Source organism: Bubalus kerabau, chromosome 1 (genome assembly GCF_029407905.1).
Source record: "Bubalus kerabau isolate K-KA32 ecotype Philippines breed swamp buffalo chromosome 1, PCC_UOA_SB_1v2, whole genome shotgun sequence".
NCBI lineage: Eukaryota > Metazoa > Chordata > Mammalia > Artiodactyla > Bovidae > Bubalus > Bubalus kerabau.
In genome coordinates this window covers 32828762-32849292 of record NC_073624.1, presented here as the reverse complement: position 1 = coordinate 32849292, position 20531 = coordinate 32828762, and the positions used below count along the sequence as shown (strand labels likewise).

General features: G+C 37.7%; 1 protein-coding gene across 2 annotated transcripts in view; it reads right to left on the bottom strand.

The window, feature by feature from the left end:
* SLCO1C1 (solute carrier organic anion transporter family member 1C1) overlaps window positions 1-20531 on the bottom strand; it is a 71027-nt gene that overhangs the window by 6804 nt on the left and 43692 nt on the right. For both annotated transcript variants that reach the window (XM_055566156.1, XM_055566157.1), the window contains exons 8-11: window positions 13092-13287; window positions 9804-9969; window positions 6394-6578; window positions 3914-3978 (exon numbers count right to left, since the gene is read on the bottom strand). In XM_055566156.1, the coding sequence (XP_055422131.1) occupies window positions 3914-3978; window positions 6394-6578; window positions 9804-9969; window positions 13092-13287 (612 nt within the window). The remainder of the gene's footprint in view (window positions 1-3913; window positions 3979-6393; window positions 6579-9803; window positions 9970-13091; window positions 13288-20531) is intronic.

The window sequence follows — 20531 nt, the reverse complement described above, 5'->3', positions numbered from 1 at the left end:
ATACTTACACCAAATATATCATACTGTATACAATTTTCTACATTTTGCTTTCTTAAACTTAGTTGCATATCCTGGAGATCATTTGATAAGAATTGTGTCTCTCCACAATTTATAAGTTGAAGCCCTAACTCCCCATATGATTGCATGTGGAAGCAAAATAATTAAGGAGATAATCAAGGTTAAATGAGGTCATAAGAGTGAAGCCCTAATCTGATAGGGAGGCTGCCATTAAACAAAAAAATTATTATATAGTTTCTTTACAAAGTTGTGTTAGTTTCTGCTGGATAGCAAAATGAATCAGCTATATGTATACATACATCCCCTCTTTTTTGGATTTTCTTCCCATTTAGGTCACCACAGACTGCTGAGTAGAGTGTTATACAGTAAGTTCTGTGCTATACAGAATAAACAGTATATCTGTATGTATATTTGCTATACAGTATATCTGTGCTATACAGTAAGTTCTCATTGAAAATGAAAGTCATTTAATTGTGTCCTACTCTTTATGACCCCATGGACTGTAGTTCATGGGATTCTCCAGGCCAGAATACTGAAGTGGGCAGCTGTTCCCTTCTCCAGGGGTTCTTCCCAACCTGGGGATCAAACTCAGGTCTTCCACATTGCAGGAAGATTCTTTACCAGCTGAGCCACAAGGGAAGCCCAAGAATACTGGAGTAGGTAGCTTATCCCTTCTGCAGCGGATCTTCCCAACCCAGGAACTGAACTGGGGTCTCCTGCATTGCAGGCAGACTCTTTACCAACTGAACTATCAGGGAAGCCCTCAGGTTCTCATTAGTTATCTATTTTCTACATTCGTGCATGCTAAGTCCTTCAGTCATGTCTGACTTTTTGCGACCCTATGGCCTGTAGCCTGCCAGGCTCCCTTGTCCATGGGATTCTCCAGGCAAGAACACCAGAGTGGGTTGCCATGCCCTCTTCCAGGGGATCTTTCCAACCCAGGAATTGAACCTGCATCTCTTATGTCTCCTGCATTGGCAGACAGGTTCTTTACCACTAGCACCAGCTGGGAAGCCCATTTTATGCATCGTAGTGTATATACTGTCCTTATAAGAAGAGGAAGAGGCACCAAAGACTGCTGTCTGTGCACAGAGAAAAGGTTGTGTGAATGCACAGTGAGAAGGTAGCCATCTACATATCAGGAAGAGAGGTCTCACCAGACACCAGTCTGTTGGCACATTGATCCTGGACTTGGCATCCTTCAGAACTATGAGGCAGTAACTTCCTATTGTTTAGGCCCCTCAGTCCATGTGTATTGTTATGATAGCCTGTACTGACTAATAAACTTGGTAACATTAGAGATTTTTCCCCCGTTTGTCCATACAGCTGTAAAGTATTCCCTTATGTGGGTTTACTACAGTTTATTTAACCAGTCTAATATTGACGAACACTTAGACTGCTTGTAGCCTTTTACCATTATAAATAATGCCACAATGATTGGACCCTCCGTAAGATTACAATTCAAACTTTCATGAGGTCATTTTTTGGCATCAATTGCTAGAAGTAGGATTGCTAGGTCAAAAGATAAATCTAGATGTAATTTTTTAAGTTATTGCCAAATGTCCTTCTCCAGCAATAGTATAATTTTCACAATAGCAATGTATGAGTGTATTGATTTTCTATTTGTATTATAATACATAACAAACAACATTTGGTGATTTTCCCGTCTGTTAAGTAAGAATCAGTATCTTAGCATAGCTTTAGTTTGTACTCTTCTTCTTATGAGGGGCCTTGACCATCTTTTTATATATTAAGATGTATCCATTTATTTTTCCGTGAAATGGTTGTTTATATCTTTTACCCACTTTTGGGCTTCCCTCATAGTTTAGTCAGTAAAGAATCTGCCTGCAATACACGAGACCTGGGTTCAATTCCTGGATTGGGAAGATCCCCTAGAGAAGGAAATGGCAACCCAGTCCAGTGTTCTTGCCTGGAGAATCCCACAGGCAAAGGAGCCTGCAGGCTTCAGTCCATGGGGTCGCAAGAGTTCGGACACGACTTAGCGACTAAACTGCCGCTGCCACTTTTCTCTTAGAGCTTTGATCTTTTTTTTTTCAGTACCTAGGCATTCTCCATATAATAGGATGTTAGCCACTCATCTGTTATATAGATTGAAAAAAAATACTATATGTAGTTTTTCATTTGCTTTATGCTATTTTTTCATTTTTAATTACATTTTTATTTTTTGAAAGTTCCTTTTCATTTACAGTATTTACAAAGTATTGGCTATATTTCCCATGTTATGCAATAGACCCTTGAGCCTATCCTGCACCCAGTAGTTTATATCTCACTCCCTCACCCCAATATTGCCCCCAACCACTGGTAACCATTAGTTCTCTATATCTGTGAGTCTGCCTTTTGGGGAGTTATATTAACTAGTTTGCTGTATTTTTTAGGTTCTATATATAAATGATACATGGGGCTTCCCAGGTGGCTTGGTGGTACAGAATCTGCCTGCCAGTGCACGAATGCAGGAGACATGGGTTCGATCCCTGAGTTGGGAAGTTCCCTGGAGGAGGGCAGGGCAACTCACTCCAGTATTCTTGCTGGAGAAACCCATGGGCAGAGGAGTCTGGAGGGCTACAGTCCATGGGGTCACTAAGGAGTCGGATATGATATAATAACTAAATAACAGCAATAAATGATATCATATAAGGTTAAATGTATTTTCATTTTTATGGGGTCAACTTTATGAATTATTTATTTTATTTAAGATATGTTTCACACTGTGGTTACCTCTATGTTCCCAAAAGGAGATAAATAGACTAATTACAGCCTGGGATGTACTTCAAACTCAATAACCTTTTTTCTAGATAATCTCTGTTTTAATATTGTAGAATTTGAGCCACCTATGATGGCGTAGACCTCCATTTTTATTGTTTTCCAAGGATTATATGGTATCTTTGCATATATCCCTTTTCATATCGGATATCCTTTTATATCCTTTTTATATGCCAAGTTACATAAACCCATTTATTTAAAACTCTGAATTTTTATTTTTCTCCCAAGTAGCTCCTCTCTGTCAAATTGCTGTGCTGTGCTCAGTCGCTCAGTCGTCTCCAACTCTTTGCAACTCCATGGAACGTAGCCCACCAGGCTTTTCTGTCCATAGGGATACTCCAGGCAAGAATACTGGAGTGGGTTGCCATGCCCTCCTCCAGGAATCTTCCCAACCCAGGGATCAAACCCAAGTCTCCCTCATTGCAGGTGAATTTTTTACTGTTTGAGCCACCACAGAAGCCCAGAGGAATGTTTTCAATGGTTTCCCTTTCTTCTTTAGAATATAAACTCTTGAAGGACAAAACCTAATTTGACTTATTCACTCTGTTTTTTGTAGGTTTTAACTAATGAATATTGAAAATTCTAATAGTCATAAAAAATCATTCCAATTACATTTAAGAAATTGAACTCCAAGCCATACTGCTTTGACTGTTTGAATGATCTTTCTACCAGTGATATATCCTAGCATTGAAAGTAGCTCAAAAGAATTCCTTTCATTTAATAATTTAAGAAATTACATTTAGAATTCAGATTTTCTTACGGATTCATTTTTTGCTTTCCTCTCAGAGGGCTCTTTTATAATAGCAATGGGTTTTTGGAGACTAGATTAGTACTAGAAGAGGCAAGGTTGTTATAAAAAATGTCATTACTCTCATAAGATCACTTTATTATGGGTACATCATTGATTCTCAATAAATATTTCTGGAAAAAAGGAAGAGAGTATTCAAGGAAAAGAGGGAGAGAAGAAAGACATTAAGGGGGGAAGAAAATTAAAAGAACATGAATCTACTACCTACAGAATTTAGTTATGTGTCATAATTCTGTAAAAATATTTAGAAGACTATTAAAATATACTTATAATGGCTACAACAATTTAAGCATAGATTATACTTACCAAGAACTCTTACTGCTAAGGTGTAGATACCCAGGGCAAAAGACTTAAGTTGTGGTTTAATGCACCTATAAACAATAAAAGCACTATTACAAAAAAATAGTACATTAAAACATATAGTAAAGTCAGTTTATTATAAATCAGTCTTTAATGAGGTGGATTAGGTTACTTTGAAATTAATTCACATGTCAAAGGATGACTACTAGGTTTCTCTAAAATTAAACTAATCAAAGTATTGTATGTATTTTTAATTTCCCACAGCTTATATAATAGAAATTGGTTAGGAAAGAAAATAGGACCAAACATCAACAAATCTTTTTTGTATAATATATTTTTTTAATTTAGTTATTATTATTATTTTTTTGGCTACTGGATGTAGAATCTCAGAATTCAAGTAGCATTTATGGAGAATCCACATATTCTAGCATAGGGAAAGCAAATTATGTAGAAGCCATGTTCCATTATATGCAATGTATTGGGTTTTTAGTTAATATTTCTAAAAAATAAATCACTCTTACATGACATATTCTGTGGGAGAGGGAGAGGGTGGAAAGATTTGGGAGAATGGCATTGAAACATGTAAAATATCATGTATGAAATGAGTTGCCAGTCCAGGTTCGATGCACGATACTGGATGCTTGGGGCTGGTGCACTGGGACAACCCAGAGGGATGGAATGGGGAGGGAGGAGGGAGGAGGGTTCAGGATGGGGAACACATGTATACCTGTGGCGGATTCATTTTGATATTTGGCAAAACTAATACAGTTATGTAAAGTCTAAAAATAAAATAAAATAAAAAAAATAAAATAAAATAAAAAATAAATCACTCTTACATGACATATTCAAATGGTGTTAGGTAAAGTAAAATCAAATTTTATCAGTACAGTAGCAAAGACAGGGAATAATTCTAACAATTTGTAAGATTATGAGGCACAATAAAGGATTAATGACCTATAGCTAGTTTTTGTGGGTTTTGGTCTAAAACCATGGGATCCTACTGACTTAAGTTGAATTAAAATCACTGTGACACGCTGAGTGCTTTTGGTAAGTAGTGTGGATCTGAATTTACCAGCCAAGTACAAGATTATCTAAAATAACAAGAGCATCTTTAATAAAATGACTGTATAACTTGAATTGGGACTTTCCTGGTCGTGGTTAAGAATCTACCTGTCAATGCAGGAGATCCTGGTTTGATCCCTGGCTTGGGAAGTTCTGCTGGAGAAGGAAGTGGCAACCCATTCTAATATTCTTGCCTTGGAACTCCCATGGGCAGAGAAGCCTTGTAGGCTATAGTCCATGAGGTGTCCAAGTTGGACCCAACATAGCAACATTGTATGCACACATAGCTTGAACTGATGGATTTTAATAGCAATAATCATGAGGATATATAATAACTACTGAGCGTTAACCATGGTAGTAAATTCTTCATATGCATAATATTTAATCTCTGCTTTAAAATAATCAAAAATTACAACTTTTCTCCTTTAAGCAAACATGTTTCTTTCTAGCATCAAAATAAAGTGTGGTTCATTTATGGGCTGGTGGTGAGGAAAACTCTTCCTCTGTTCGCCTGTTTATTCATGAGGCCCAGGTGACTACTTGGCACTATGTAAGAAAATGTTGAAGAAATAGGTACCTGCGGAGAATGATCCTGGTCTGAGACTTCTGGTGTAATGCTTTCCCACTAAACCTATGCTTCCATTTGAAAACACCAAGATCTTATGTTCCCATTAAATCCTTTTATGAGGGACTTCCCTGGTGATCTAGGGAAGGGGATGCATGTTTGGGGAACTAAGATCTTGCATGCCTTGTGCCACTGCCCAAAATTTAATAACTAATAAATAATTTAAAAAAAACCCTTTTATGAAAACAGATTTGTGGATGTTTGGTCCTATTTTATATAAATATTCCTAATCAATTTCTATAATATAAGCTGTGGGAAATTAAAAATATATATGCTATTTTGATTAGCTTCATTTAGAAAAATAATCCTTTGATGTGTGAATTAATTTCAGTCACCTAATCCATCTCATAAAAGATTGACTTACAATAAACGGTGACTTTTCATGTTTAACAATTTCATCGAAATTTGTAGTATCTTAGGTGATTTTGATCAGTTGTATAACAGTAAAAATTTCAATACTAATTCAATGAGGGGGAAACTTTTACCACTGAGAATACTCGTTACAAAACTAGTATTTTAACATCTGAATTTATGTGTATATTGCATCGATTTGTGAGAGGAGAGCCAATAAAAAAATGTTCAAGCATAAATTATATTACAATAGAAAAAATCACTATCCAACCACATTTTCGAATAAAAACCTAAAGGGAGAAAAGCATAAAAGTGGAACAAGTTTCCTGAGAGTGCTGTAAGGAATCACAATGACTCCACAGAGCAGAGAGCAGAGTTGGAAGTCACTGCAGTAGATGGTCATGGTGTGTCTTATATTAAAATTGGGGCAGGGAGATTCAAGGTTCACCTCAGAAGCAATATGTATCCAGGTATCCCGCCTACAGACAAAGTATAGGATGTGATGACTGCAATTACGAGGAAATACAGAAACATTTTGGCACATCCATTATCTTTTTGACATCTGCCCACCATGCCTGTGGAATTTCCTGATTTTGAGGCTGCAAGCCCCACACAGGTACAGTTATTAAATATCTGTAACACAGTAGGGAAAAATCCAATTATTGAGGTAAATAGTATATAACATTAAAGACAAATATTTATTTTAAATGATTTTATAGTATACATTTATAACACAAACAGTGGGGAAAATTTTATTTTTCTGTGTTAGACTGTATCAAGCAAAGTGAAATCGAGAGAGAAAACATTTCAGTACCCAAAGAGCAGATGGTCTACAAACTATTGATCCTACTGAACCATCTCTAAGCAAATCTCACCAAATCCAACGCTACCTTACCTTCTTCCCTACCATATCTAAATCTAAGCCACCATGGTCTCTTTGTGCTTGACCTGTTTCTACTCTTACCTGGCTCTGGTCTCTTTTCTGCAATAACCCAATTGAGACTTTAAAAATGGCAGTCAGATTGCATCACTATTCTCAACTTTCTAATGGCTTCTCATTGTACTTGGATAAAATCCCAAGTCCTTAGAGCGGCTTCCACACTATCCACGATGCACCTCCTCAATCCCACTCTGATCTCATTGCTCCGTGATCTTCCCCTTCTCCCTCTACTTCATGAGTTCTCAGGGGACCCTTGCCAGCCCTCAAACGTGGTGAGTCCAGTCAGGCCTCATGGTCTTCCTGCTTTCTCTGTTGGGTAATTTTTCTAGGGGGTTACATGGTTGGCACATACACTTCAGGTCTCTGCTTAGATAGTTCATTAGAGCTTTCAAAACCACCCATTCAAAACAGTACTCCATCTCTCCACACTGGTATTCTAACTTGTTTTCCTCACAGCATTTATTACTTTTTATCAGGATATTATATAACCATTTAATTCTAAACTACCTATCCCCACTAGAATGTAACTTCTGGCAGAAACTCTTTGCTTTGTTATCACTGTACTGCTGCTGCTGCTGCTGCTAAGTTACTTCAGTCGTGTCCGACTCTGTGTGACCCCATAGATGGCAGCCCACCAGGCTCCCCCGTCCCTGGGATTCTCCAGGCAAGAACACTGGAGTGGGTTGCCATTTCCTTCTCCAATGCATGAAAGTGAAAAGTGAAAGTGAAGTCGCTCAGCCGTGTCCGACTCTTAGCGACCTCATGGACTGCAGCCTACCAGGCTCCTCCTTCCGTGCGATTTTCCAGGCAAGAGTACTGGAGTGGGTTGCCATTGCCTACTCCTATCATTGTACATGTAGGCTTAAAAATAGGCCCTCAATTTAAGTGCTTAGTAAAAATTTGTTAAATAAATGGGCACAGTTTGAAGATATGAAAGCATATATAGTGATTATGAGAAGGAAAGAACAACCTTGATAAGTAAAACCCAACTAAATCTTGGATAAAGAGGCAACTTTCATAATCTCTCATTGTTTATTTCTATAAGTTTCATGTGTGAATGTGTACATGTAATGAGTTGTCATTTTTTTTTAATTATAAAAGACTTTGTGAATTTTTAGGTAAAAAATGAAATAATAGTGGCATTTCCTTTTTGAAGAGGAATAGCAATATAGGATTTTTGATTTTGTTTTGAGTGTCAGGTAAAAAGCTTTTGAATCTTGACTTTGCCTCTTACCAGATACATAAGTTTAGGCAGATTCCTTGTATCTTAATGCTTTAATTCTCACATGAGCAAAATAAGTAAAATAATACCCAATCACTTGAGTATTATGATGTCTAAATATTTTTTTAAAGCACTTCCCTTAGTCCCTGGCATGCAACATTTTCAATAAATGGAAGCTCCGATTAAGAAAGACCTTTCAGTGCAACTAGATATTATCACACTAAATGAAGTTAAGTCAGAAACAGAAAGAAAAGTACTATATGTTACCACATACATGTGGACTCTAAAATATGACAAAAATTCAACGATCTATGAAGCAGAAACATGGACATTGAGAACAGATTGGCGGTTGCCAAGGGAGGAGGGTGTTGGGGAAGGGATAAAGTAGGGGCTGGGGTTAGCAGATGTAAGTTTTTATATATAGAGTGGATAAACAACAAGGTCGTACTGTATAGCACAGAGAACTATATTCATATCCTATGATAAATCATATGGAAAACTATTTTAAGAATGTATATATAACTGAATCACTTTGCTGTACAGCAGTAATTAACACAACATTGTAAATCAATTATACTTCAATTAAAAAAAAAGCAAATCCAAAGTAAAAGAAAAGAAAATCCTTCAAGTGGTTTAGGCCAAAGAGTATAGTGGCCAAAGTTGGGGGTTGGGTGGAGGAAAGACAAGAAAGAAGAAAAGGAAGAGAATGTTAAAGCTCAGATTTCAGATGGGTGGGTGGTCTTAATATCAGTATTGCTAGAGACCAATCCATTTTTCTCTGAATAAAATGTCAAAATAACAGTAAATGGAAAATCAACAAGCATGAGACTGTCTATAGAAGTGGTTGCCCAAGCATTCTTAATCTAGTGGATAAGAATACATAAATATATGTGTGGCTTAATTTTCAGCTCTCTGGGGCTGTCAAATACGGGTAGATTTCATCAGTCACAAGCAGAAAGCCATCTGACCACTGTGACTTATACACAATGAGTATAAGGAAGAGTCTGTTAGGGACAGGGCTGTAAAGGTGTGATTAGAAGAATGAATCTGTTAATGAAGTACATAGTACACTTAATTGAAGTACATGATACTCTTCACAACTGGTTTTCTACCTATATTTCCAACCCTGTCTTCCTCTTACATTCTATAGGAATCCTTGATTCCAGCCATCTACTCTTTTCATCATTATACAAACTGGCTTGATATCTCAGGCAGAGCTGTCTCAGAACCATCAGCCTCCTCTGGATCTCTGACCCCTGGGTCTAGACTTTTTGGGCTAACCTTCCTTATACTGGCCTCTATTTGTCCTGTCCTCCAAAACCTGCAAGGACCACTGGTCATGGGATCAGGAGAGATGGAGCCTAAGGCAGATGTTATTAAATGATCTTATAACTGAGACTTTCTCATTTGAGGCTAATATTCCTTACTAGTAAAATAAGAGAACTAGATTACATAATTACAAAGTTCGTCCAGCCTGTTTCATTATTCTCATTCTGACCCCAATTCTTCCAACAACTGTAATTCTACTAGTGATGCTTTTATTTCCTGTCGCCACACAAAAGAACAAAGGCAGAGTAAACAGCATGGATTCTATCAATGCAGTCTGCTCCTGGGTTGGTCCCTGAGCCCCCATAGGATTGTATAGTTAAGCACTGTTGCATGCCCAGGGGCACACACTTTAGAGAAGGTTTCTTACAGTAGTCTTTCCACTCCCGGTGGTGGTTTGACAACCAGCAAGACAAGCCGATGCATACGTGATTCCATTCTCACCACATATGGGTTCCCATTTTGTCTCTGAACATTTGCATCTTGAGTTGCAATCTGAAAAGAGAGCTCGTTCATGATAAGAGACGGGTTTGGTTCTGGAAAAAAAAATGTAATGATATAAAATGTTACCTCTTAGTAGTCAGTACCCTAATATTTTAAAAAATCAATGTTCTTGGGTATGTAAATGGCAATGCCAACAAATTTTGCCTGGGGGGAACACAACTGTCATCAGAAATACCAGCTTCTCATCATTAAATGTGAATTCACTCTTAGACAGCTTTCTTTTGATAATTACCTTTAGAGGTTTACCACTTTACATGATATCCTTATCTTGGCTGATGGGTTTTACTAACATCTACTGACTCTAGAATGTTACAATATTTTTCTATATTGTGATGCATTTGGAAAAAATTATCAAAATAGAAAAACAGAATAAACTTCAAGAGCAATTTATGACATTACTCTTACTATGTATCAATATAATAACAAACTCTCATTCAATATTCCATCTTGTAGAACTACTATGGATTCGGTCACCCCAAATGTAAAGACAAAAGACTTTTGAGATTTCTTCTAGCAGAATGAGAGGCTATTTAACTAGGCCTCCTAAGAAGTCACCCAGGGATATTTTATCTTATTCTCTTCTCTAAGACACGAAGTTTTAACTGAGACTGTTTCGCTGTATCTGAAAGTACAAATGTATGTCTTTGAAAGCTTAGAATCAGGCCACTATGGATACTGTAGAGCCAAGATAATAGAAGATTAGAGCCGAAAGAACAGTGGGGATGATCTAGGTTAACTTCTTATTGGGAAAATCAGGAAATTCAGGGTCAAAGTAGGCAGATAACTTGCTCAAATTCACAATGTTTGTCAGTGACAAACCCTTCCAGGCCTCTGGATTCTAAGTTCTTGTCTTGGGCATCAGACTTAATTCTCATCATTGCAGAAGAGAAACTTCTTGCACTATCATATCTAAAGCTTCTCTGTATTGATCCTGAATGAATGTCTGGAATCAAACCAACATTGTGGAACAAAGAAACTCTGGATAAACCCTGGAGCATGTTTATTTTATATAGTCAATTCTTTTATATTGCTGAAGGTAACATTAACTTTATCATTTAGGAAAATCTTGAAGCAGAAATTAATTGCATATATGTTTCCTATATGCCAGAAAGTTTATATTTATGAGATTTTTCTTTCAGAATAGTTGTGGTGGGAGGGGAGAGATTTCTCCAGTGATGTTGCCTTTTCTTTGGCTGCTTCCAATAACAAAGCTACTCTTGGAAGTTAAATCTTTGCCATTTTTGAAAATATTCTTAAAAAGCAATTTCAAAAGAGGAGTTTTAAACAACGATAGCATTATTACATGGTACTTATAGTCTTTCAATGTGAACTGCTTTCAGGGACCTAGTACTCAATGAAGTTTTTCGTTTGTTTAAGAATATTGAATCTTATTATCATCTGAGTATACTTTTAATGTAAATCTCAAAATTTGTCTGTTGTCTACTTCTGTATTTGCTTTTGGCTTAGAGATAGCACAATGCAAAAAAAAAAAAAACATTGTACTGGAAGGAAGTTAACTGACCTTTCTAATCTCAGTTCTTTAAATGAGGGTAACAAAACTTCATAAAGGCACCTTAAGATAGAAGTGAGATGATAAAAAGGTAAAGTGTTTTCTAAATTGCAAAATATAAAGTACTTGACCACTGTCCATCCACCATGAGGATCTTAGGGATAGGAAAACATGGCACAGGACTTTTACTCTCTCCAGAATCTTCTTGCAATTCCTGTTTATACCTAACATTCTTGATCTATATTGCTCAATGTTACCAAGGCAACAATACACTCTGTTAAGTCTAACTGTTGCTGTGACAAGTCCCAGAAGCAATGCTGTATGAACTTTGCATTCACTAATCTTCCTGAACACTTTAGAGGACAAACAGTATAATTGATGTGGGCTTCCCTTGTGGCCCAGTGGTATAGAATCTGCTTGCAATGCAAGACATGTGGGTTCAATCCCTGAGTTGGGAAGGTCCCCGGGAGGAGGAAATGGCAACTCATTTCAGTATTCTTGCAGGAAAGTCCCAAGGACTGAGGAGCCAGGTGGGCTGTAGTCCATGAGGTTGCAGAGTAAGACATGACTGAGTATGTATGTAACAACAGGAGAAGCTAGGTTAATGAAGGTGTTGGAACATGAACACCAGACAGATAAATGTGGAAAGAGGCTGGAGAGCAAGCAGTGAGCAAGAAGCAACTGAATCATCAGGAAACAGAATATATTATCAGGATGGTTGACCTTTGAGCCAACAGGTAGAGTTTTAGGCAGCCAGGCAGATAAAATCAGGGAAGTTGGCTTGGCAACCTGTAGCAGCTCAATACTTTTTTTTTTTAAACAAATGATGTATAGATAGTTAGGAGGATGAAGAGTACTGTCTCTGGGAACTCGGGTGCAGAGACAGAGTGATAGCGAGGACTCTTGAAGGGGAAGGATGAAGTAGTTTCTTCAAGACCCAGCCTTTAGACTCTGGAAACTAAGAAATCTAATCGCTACCCCCACACAGAATGGCATAAATCTAAAAGCATCAGTAAATACTCCTGTGATCAACTGCAAAGAGCTGCATGTTCATCACCGGGTTGAGGGATAGCCATTTTCTCCTTCAATTTCCCTTGACTTGAATGACAAAGACTATAAAGTGTAGCATAGAAACCATTCCAGTTTTCCAGGTATCTGGGTGTTCAAAGAAAAAAAAACTACAATTGTTTCCAAGAATGGCACTTCAATTTTCTGCTGGGTAAGTGCTAATCGCTTTCATGTGTATTATCCTGCCTTACAAAACCTTAAAAGGCAGTTGTTATTTCTGTTTTTAAAATACCAACATTGAGGCTAGATTAAATAACTCATACAGTATCACTTCACTAAGAATAGAGAAGCAAAATTCAAGGTCTGTATTTTCGACTCTCAGATTGCTTCCCTAAAGAAAGATGTGGATTTGGTATTTTTAAATATTTGCTTCCACTTTCAGATTCAAAGGAAATGACAGATTTTGGTGACAATAACAGCTTCCACGTTATAAGCATTGTCCATTCTTCCACAATTAAACAATAATTCCTTTTCATAGGTATGATTCTTAATGATTTAATTATCTTATTTTGAAACATAATAATTAATTTGATTAAACAAACTGATCTCCTCTGATTACTTAATGAGTAAACATACCCTTGGTAAGAGATAGTTAATCCTGCCACATCAGAGTTTTCACAGCCCAGTGCAAACAGGGAAAGGAATAGGAGGTACCCAAGGACCGATGATCCCAAGTAAAGTTTTGCAGCACCACGAATACTGATTCTGAATTTTTTCATAACTATTCCCCCGGAGAATATTCCAAGGGCCACTGCAGGTATGTTGATGAGCCCTGAGGAAAAAGAAAAATGTGTCACGTTTGTGAACCTCTAAAGGAAATCTGAGTATATTCACCCAAACTTTCTAAGGGATTGTATGAAACTGTGTAATAATAGTTTTTAACTTATTATTAGACTACTTGGTCAATTTAAGTTTACAGAACTATTCAGCCACTAACATGTAGGTTTTATATTAAGATAACACAGCTGACAGACACAGGGTTCTGCCTATCACAATGTCTAGTATAGGGTTTGAAATCAATAAACACCAAATCAATCAATGAATCTGGTCTTTTTGGTTTAATCCCAGGAATAACAGGTGCAATCAGGTGGCAATTAGATGATTATAATGCTTTTTAAGGTTGTGAATGAAAGAATAATAGACACATAGACCGTAAGGAATAAACAAACAAGCACAAAAACAGTCCTGGTTCTATTTTCTGACCCCAAAAATATTTGCTCTTATTGCCAAGCCTTTTAGTTTGATATGCTTTCTTACAGCATGGACAATAACATATTATTAGGTACCTTTCATATTTTTTTTTATTTGCTTACGTTGTACCAGTCACTTAGTTAAGCATTTGATATATTATCTATCACATCTACTCTTCACCACAACCTTAGAAGATAGGCATATGCTATCTTTATTGCAGAGAGCAGTTTGTTCATGGTTGTGGTTAGTAAGTGGAAAAGCCAGATATGAATCCAGGAAGGCTGTTATCAAGTTAAATGCTTTCAGTAACTATGTTAAGCTGACTCTCCTTCAAGGGGATTTGGGAGATAGAATTCTTCATAAATAGATGTTCAGGCTCACTAGTTGTCAAAGAAGTGTGACTTAAGAAGCAATACTAGGAAGAAGTTCAACAAAGTGATTAAGAGTTTGGATCCCAAAGACCCAGCTCTGTGGCTTTGAATCTCAGTTCCACAACTTAAATAGCTGTGCAGCTGCAAGTAATTCTCTGAGCTTCTCTAAAACTGACTCCTCACATATAATATGGAACTAATAATAGTGCCCTTAAAGTGATTAAATGGCATGAAAAGTTATTAGCTTAATATCTTGCACAAAACATCATTCAATTAGGTTATTATGAACATTTCCATCTATGAGACAAAGATGAAAATGCTGGGGTTGGGGGAAGTGGAACACCTCTGTGTTAGGAAAGATGTAGAAAGAGGCTCTTTGGTTGGACTGTGAATTGGTAAATAACTGTAGGGAAAGGTAATCAGGTACCCAATGCTAAACTTCTCTGTGAATTAGGATCTATTTCTCATATTATCTACTCATCAATTACTGATGTATCTTGAGATTTTGAGATAACACATTTCTTTCATGTAATAAAAGGGCTGAAGTTTGTATAAACCTTGGCCAGCATCTGCTGACGTAAACAATAATTACAAGTATCCTTTTCTGACTCACATTGAAATTTGTGTTAAAAAATTAAAAATACTGACATACAGTGATAATAGATGCAAAATAACTTCCTTTCTTCCTTTCCTTTCTTTCTTTATTTCCTGACTTATATATCTAGTCACTTAACTAAGTTTCATAGAGTCTAAAACATCAAATATATAGTGATACTTGGTTAGCTATTATATTATTTTAAGAAGTGTTTTTGTCATGTATTGATAGATGATTTTAAAAAGGATATTTTGTTTCATCTTAATGACTATGCCTTAAGTTAGCATTAAACTGATCACATTAGAAATTAACCCACCTTGAAGGGGGCATGATCATGAAATTAGTGAAACTGAAAAAAGAAGAGATGTTCATTTTTGCTTCTTCAGCTGAACTGAGGTTTGTGGGTGTGCAAATGGCAGAGATTGTGCATTGGGCTCCTGAAGAGCTGAACATCAGCTAAGAGGCACCGGCTGATGATGATGTTGATGATTTTAACTTGAAAGTTTATTTATTTGAATTAAAGAGTATTTAAATTCCATAGTGCTTTACAGTTTTTGAAGGGTTCACACAATGTGATTTTAGATAATCCCATAATAACTCCCCCTTTTTAAAAATCCCTTATCTCTATATTGCTCCTATCCCCTTCCCTCTCCCCATTGGTAACCACTGGTTGGTTCTCTGTATCTGTGAGTCTGCTTCTTTTTTATTTTATTCACTAGTTTGTTATATTTTTTAGATTCCACAGATAAGTTATATCATACAATATTTGTCTTTCTGTCTGGCTTCATTTTTTTAGCATGATGTCCTCCAAGTCCATCTATGTTGCTGCAAATGGCAAAATTTTGTTCTTTCTTATGACAAATGGGCTTCACTTGTAGCTCAGCTGGTAAAGACTCTGCCTGCAAAGTAGGAGACCTAGGTTTGATCCCTGGGTTGGGAAGATCACCTGGAGAAGGGAGAGGCTACCCACTCCAGTATTCTGGCCTGGAGAATTCCATGGATCGCAAAGAGTCGGACATGACTGAATTACATTCACTTAACTTTTTATGACAAACAGCTCATACAGCTCAATATTAGATTCATTTTGATATTTGGCAAAACTAATACAGTTATGTAAAGTTTAAAAATAAAATAAAATTAAAAAAAAATTAAACAAAAAACAAAAAACAAACGAAACTCTAAACAACCCAAGCAAAAAATGGGCAGAAGGTCTAAATAGACATTTCTCTAAAGAAGGCATACAGATGACCAAAAAACACATGAAAATATGCTCCACATCACTAACTACTAGAGAAATGAAAATCAAAATTCTTATTAGGTATCACCTCACACTGGTCAGAATGACCATCATCAAATAACAAAGGCTGGGGGTGGGGGGAGGTGTAGAGAAAAGGGACCTCTCCTACCCTGTTGGTGAGAATGTAAACTGGCATATGGAGAACAATATGTAGGTTCCTTTAGGCAATGGTACCCCACTCCAGTACTCTTGCCTGGAAAATCCCATGGATGGAGGAGCCTGGTGGGCTGCAGTCCATGGGGTTGCTAAGAGTCGGACACAACTGAGCGACTTCCCTTTCACTTTTCACTTTCATGCATTGGAGAAGGAAATGGCAACCCACTCCAGTGTTCTTGCCTGGAGAATCCCAGGGACGGCAGAGCCTGGTGGGCTGCCGTCTCTGGGGTCTCACAGAGTCAGACACGACTGAAGCGACTTAGCAGCAGTAGCAGTAAAATCTAAAAATAGATCTACAATATGATCCTGAAACCCTACTCCTGGGCATATATTCAGAGAAAACCGTAATTTTAAAAGATACCTTGCTCCCCAGTATACATTGCAGCACCATTTACAATGGCCAAGAAATGGAAGCAAACTAATTGTCTATCAGTGGATAAATATATAAAGATGTGATATAAAAAAAAATATATATACACATACATATGTACACACACACAGAAAAAAACCATGAAATACTATTCAGTTCAGTTCAGTTCAGTTGCTCAGTCGTGTCAGACTCTTTGCGACCTCATGAACCACAGCCTCCCTGTCCTCCCTGTCAGGCCTCCCTGTCCATCACCAACTCCCGGAGTCCACCCAAACCCATGTCCATTGTGTTGGTGATGCCATCCAACCATTTCATCCTCTGTTGTTCCCTTCTCCTCCTGCCCTCAATCTTTCCCAGCATCAGGGTCTTTTCAAATGAGTCAGCTCTTTGCATCAGGTGGCCAAAGTATTGGAGTTTCAGCTTCAACATCAGTCCTTCCAATGAACACTCAGGGCTGATCTCCTTTAGGATGGACTGGTTGGATCTCCGTGCAGTCCAAGGGACTCTCAAGAATCTTCTCCAACACCACAGTGCAAAAGCATCAATTCTTCGGTGCTCAGCTTTCCTTATATTCCAACTCTCACATCCATACAGGAGAAGGCAATGGCACCCCACTCCAGTACTCTTGCCTGGAAAATCCCATGGACGGAGGAGCCTGGTAGGCCACAGTCCATGGGGTCGCTAAGAGTCGGATCTGACTGAGTGACTTCACTTTCACTTTTCACTTTCATGCATTGGAGAAGGAAATGGCAACCCACTCCAGTGTTCTTGCCTGGACAATCCCAGGAACAGGGGAGCCTGGTGGGCTGCCGTGTATGGGGTCACACAGAGTCGGACACGACTGAAGCGACTTAGCAGCAGCAGCAGCAGCACATCCATACATGACTACTTGAAAAACCATAGCCTTGACTAGATGGACCTTTGTTAGCAAAGTAATGTCTCTGCTTTTGAATATGCTGTCTAGGTTGGTCATAACTTTGCTTCCAAGGAATAAGCGTCTTTTAATTTCATGGCTGCAGTCACCATCTGCAGGGATTTTGGAACCCAGAAAAATAAAGTCAGCCACTGTTTCCCCATCTATTTGCCATGGAGTGATGGGACTGGATGCCATGATCTTAGTTTTCTGAATGTTGAGCTTTAAGCCAACATTTTCACTCTCCTCTTTGACTTTCATCAAGAGGCTCTTTAGTTCTTCTTCACTTTCTGCCATAAGGGTGGTGTCATCTGCATATCTGAGGTTATTGATATTTCTCCCAGCATGAAATACTATTACTCATGAATGAAATGAAATTACTCATGAATGAAATGAAATACTATTACTCAACCATAAAAAAGAACAAAATAACGCCATTTGCAGCAACATGGATGGACCTAGAGATTATCACACTAAATGAAGTAAGCCAGACAAAGAAAGATAAATATCATTCAATATCACTTGTATGTGGAATTGTAAAAAAAATATACAAATGAACTTATTTCCAAAACAAGCTCACAGACATAGAAACAAATTTATGGTTACCAAAGGGAAAAGGAAGGTGGGGGGGGATGTAAATTAGGAGTTGGGATTAACATATACGTACTCCTATATATAAAATAGATAATCAAGGACCTAGTGTATAGCATAGGGAACTATATTCAATATTTTATAATAACCTATACGGAAAGAGAATCTGAAGTATATATATATATATATATATATATATATATATATATATATATATATAAAATGTATAACTGAATCTCTGTGCTGTAGAAACTCTGAAACACAATATTAAAAATCAACTATACTTTAATAAAAAAGAAATTTATTTTGTAAAGTGCCCATCCTGCCTGGGACATCAGAAGCAATGGCACAAAATACACTCTTTGGCCTGAGCAACATGTTGTGCTAAATAAATTCCACTGACTTCCCAGCACTCCATCTGGCTTAGAATAGCCTGAGAATAAAGGGATTCTAGGCATATTTCTCCCTCAGAACAGACTGTTAATAATCAGGAATATCCTCTCTAGACTGACCTCTTTTTTAGAGGCTTGTGTTCTCTTGAAACTTGCAGAGGATTTAATGTGTTCTCTTGCTTGTAGGTTTCTCTGCTTAAGAATATTTGCTATCTCTGACACAGCGTCCTCCCCAATCTCCATCCCTGTTCTCACGCGTTCTTCTTTAAACACCTCCCTATCCTTTTGCTCTTAATTCAGATAGCATCATCTCCCAGATAATTCTTTCTGACTCCAAGGTTATGCTTGTTCATCCAGAGTACTCTGCATGCATGCATGATCAGTTGTGTCTGACTCTTTGCGACACCATTGACTGCAATTCACCAGGCTCCTCTGTTCCTGAGATTTCCCAGGTAAGAATACTGGAGTAGGTTGCCATTTCCTCCTCTACCAAAGTACTCTGCCCTTCCCCTAATTAGAGCACCTATCACATCCTCTACCAGCCATATCATGCCTCCAGAGGATGCATCTGATACCAGGGTGCATGACTTGGTTATCAGAACTCCCTTTCTCCCTCAGTCTGAGGCTCTTCTGTGGGGTCCTAGAGGCAACCTTGGTACTTATCACAATTGCCTGTTAGCTTGTTTGTTCATACCTCTCACCCTTCAGTCAAACCTTCAAGGGAAGAACTATGCTCCTGATAGAATCCTTTGTTTCTTACATAGGTGGATTTGTATTAAAATGTGCATAAAAGCCGTTTCTCCAGAATATCTTTCTCAATTTCAGGATGACTAAATTATAACATGATTCAAAAAAAGATTAGTAGGACTTTTCAAATATATTGTCAATTTGGTTCTCCCTTTCAAGTTCCCTAGGATCTGTACGTCATCCATTCAGGGCCAGTTTGGTGGCAAAGTTCCTGAAAAGCAGATGAGATGTGCTTCTCACCCCCCAAAGCTTCTTTTCTTTCATCTTAGGTATTTTTTAGCCATTTAATGAGGTAGAAATTTCAATCTGATTTCTTCATTGCACACTTTTTCCACTCACATCATAAACTGTGCTGCTCTTAAAACGTTTACCATGAATATTTCAGATGGAAATATTAGCCACAATTTATTGCTGGCATCTGTAATTTGTTTCAATTTATTTTATATATTTTCTCTTGAATTCAATATTTATATTTATCCAAATATCAGGCAGGCTGAGCTTGTTGTTGTTCAGTCACCAAGTCGTGTCCAACTCTTTGTGACCCATGGACTGCAGCATGCCAGGCTTCTCTGTCCCTCACCATCTCCCAGAGTTTGCCCAAGTTCATGTCCAATGAATTGGTGATGCCATTCAACCATTGTGTTCTCTGCCACCCTCTTTCCTTCTGTCTTCAATCTTTCTCAGCATCAGGGTCTTTCCTAATGAGTCAGTTGTTCGCAGCAGGTGGCTAAAGCATTGGAGGTTCAGCATCAGTCCTTCTAAAGAGTATTCAGGGTTGATTTCCTTTAAGATCGGCTGGTTTGATCTCCTTGCTCTCCAAGAGACTCTCAAGAGTCTTCTCCAGCACCACAGTTCAAAAGCATTAATTCTTTGGCAGTCTTCCTTCTTTATTGTCCAGCTCTCACATTTGTATGTGACTACTGGAAAGACCATAGCCTTTGTTGGCAAATGCCAACCTTTGTTGGCAAAATGATGTCTTTGCATTTTAACACACTGTATAGGTTTGTCATAGCTTTCCTGCCAAGAAGTGATCATCTAATTTCATGGCTGAAGTCACCATCTGCAGTGATTTTAGAGCCCAATAAGAGGAAATCTGTCACTGCTTCCATGTTTTCCCCTTCTATTTGCTGTGAAGTGATGGGACTGGATGCCATGTTCTTAGTTTTTTTTTAATATTTAGTTTTAAGCTATGTTTTTTACTCTCCTCCTTCACCCTCATCATGAGGCTCTTTTGTACTTTAGGATATTTTTAGAGATTTTCCCCAGTGAAGTAAAAGTTCTGGTTACATCATGGACCTTCACAATATTACTCTAATATTAGAAGACAAAATATTAAGATTTGAATTTTATAAAGAGAGAAAAATGTAAGTAAAAATGTACACTTTCATATGCT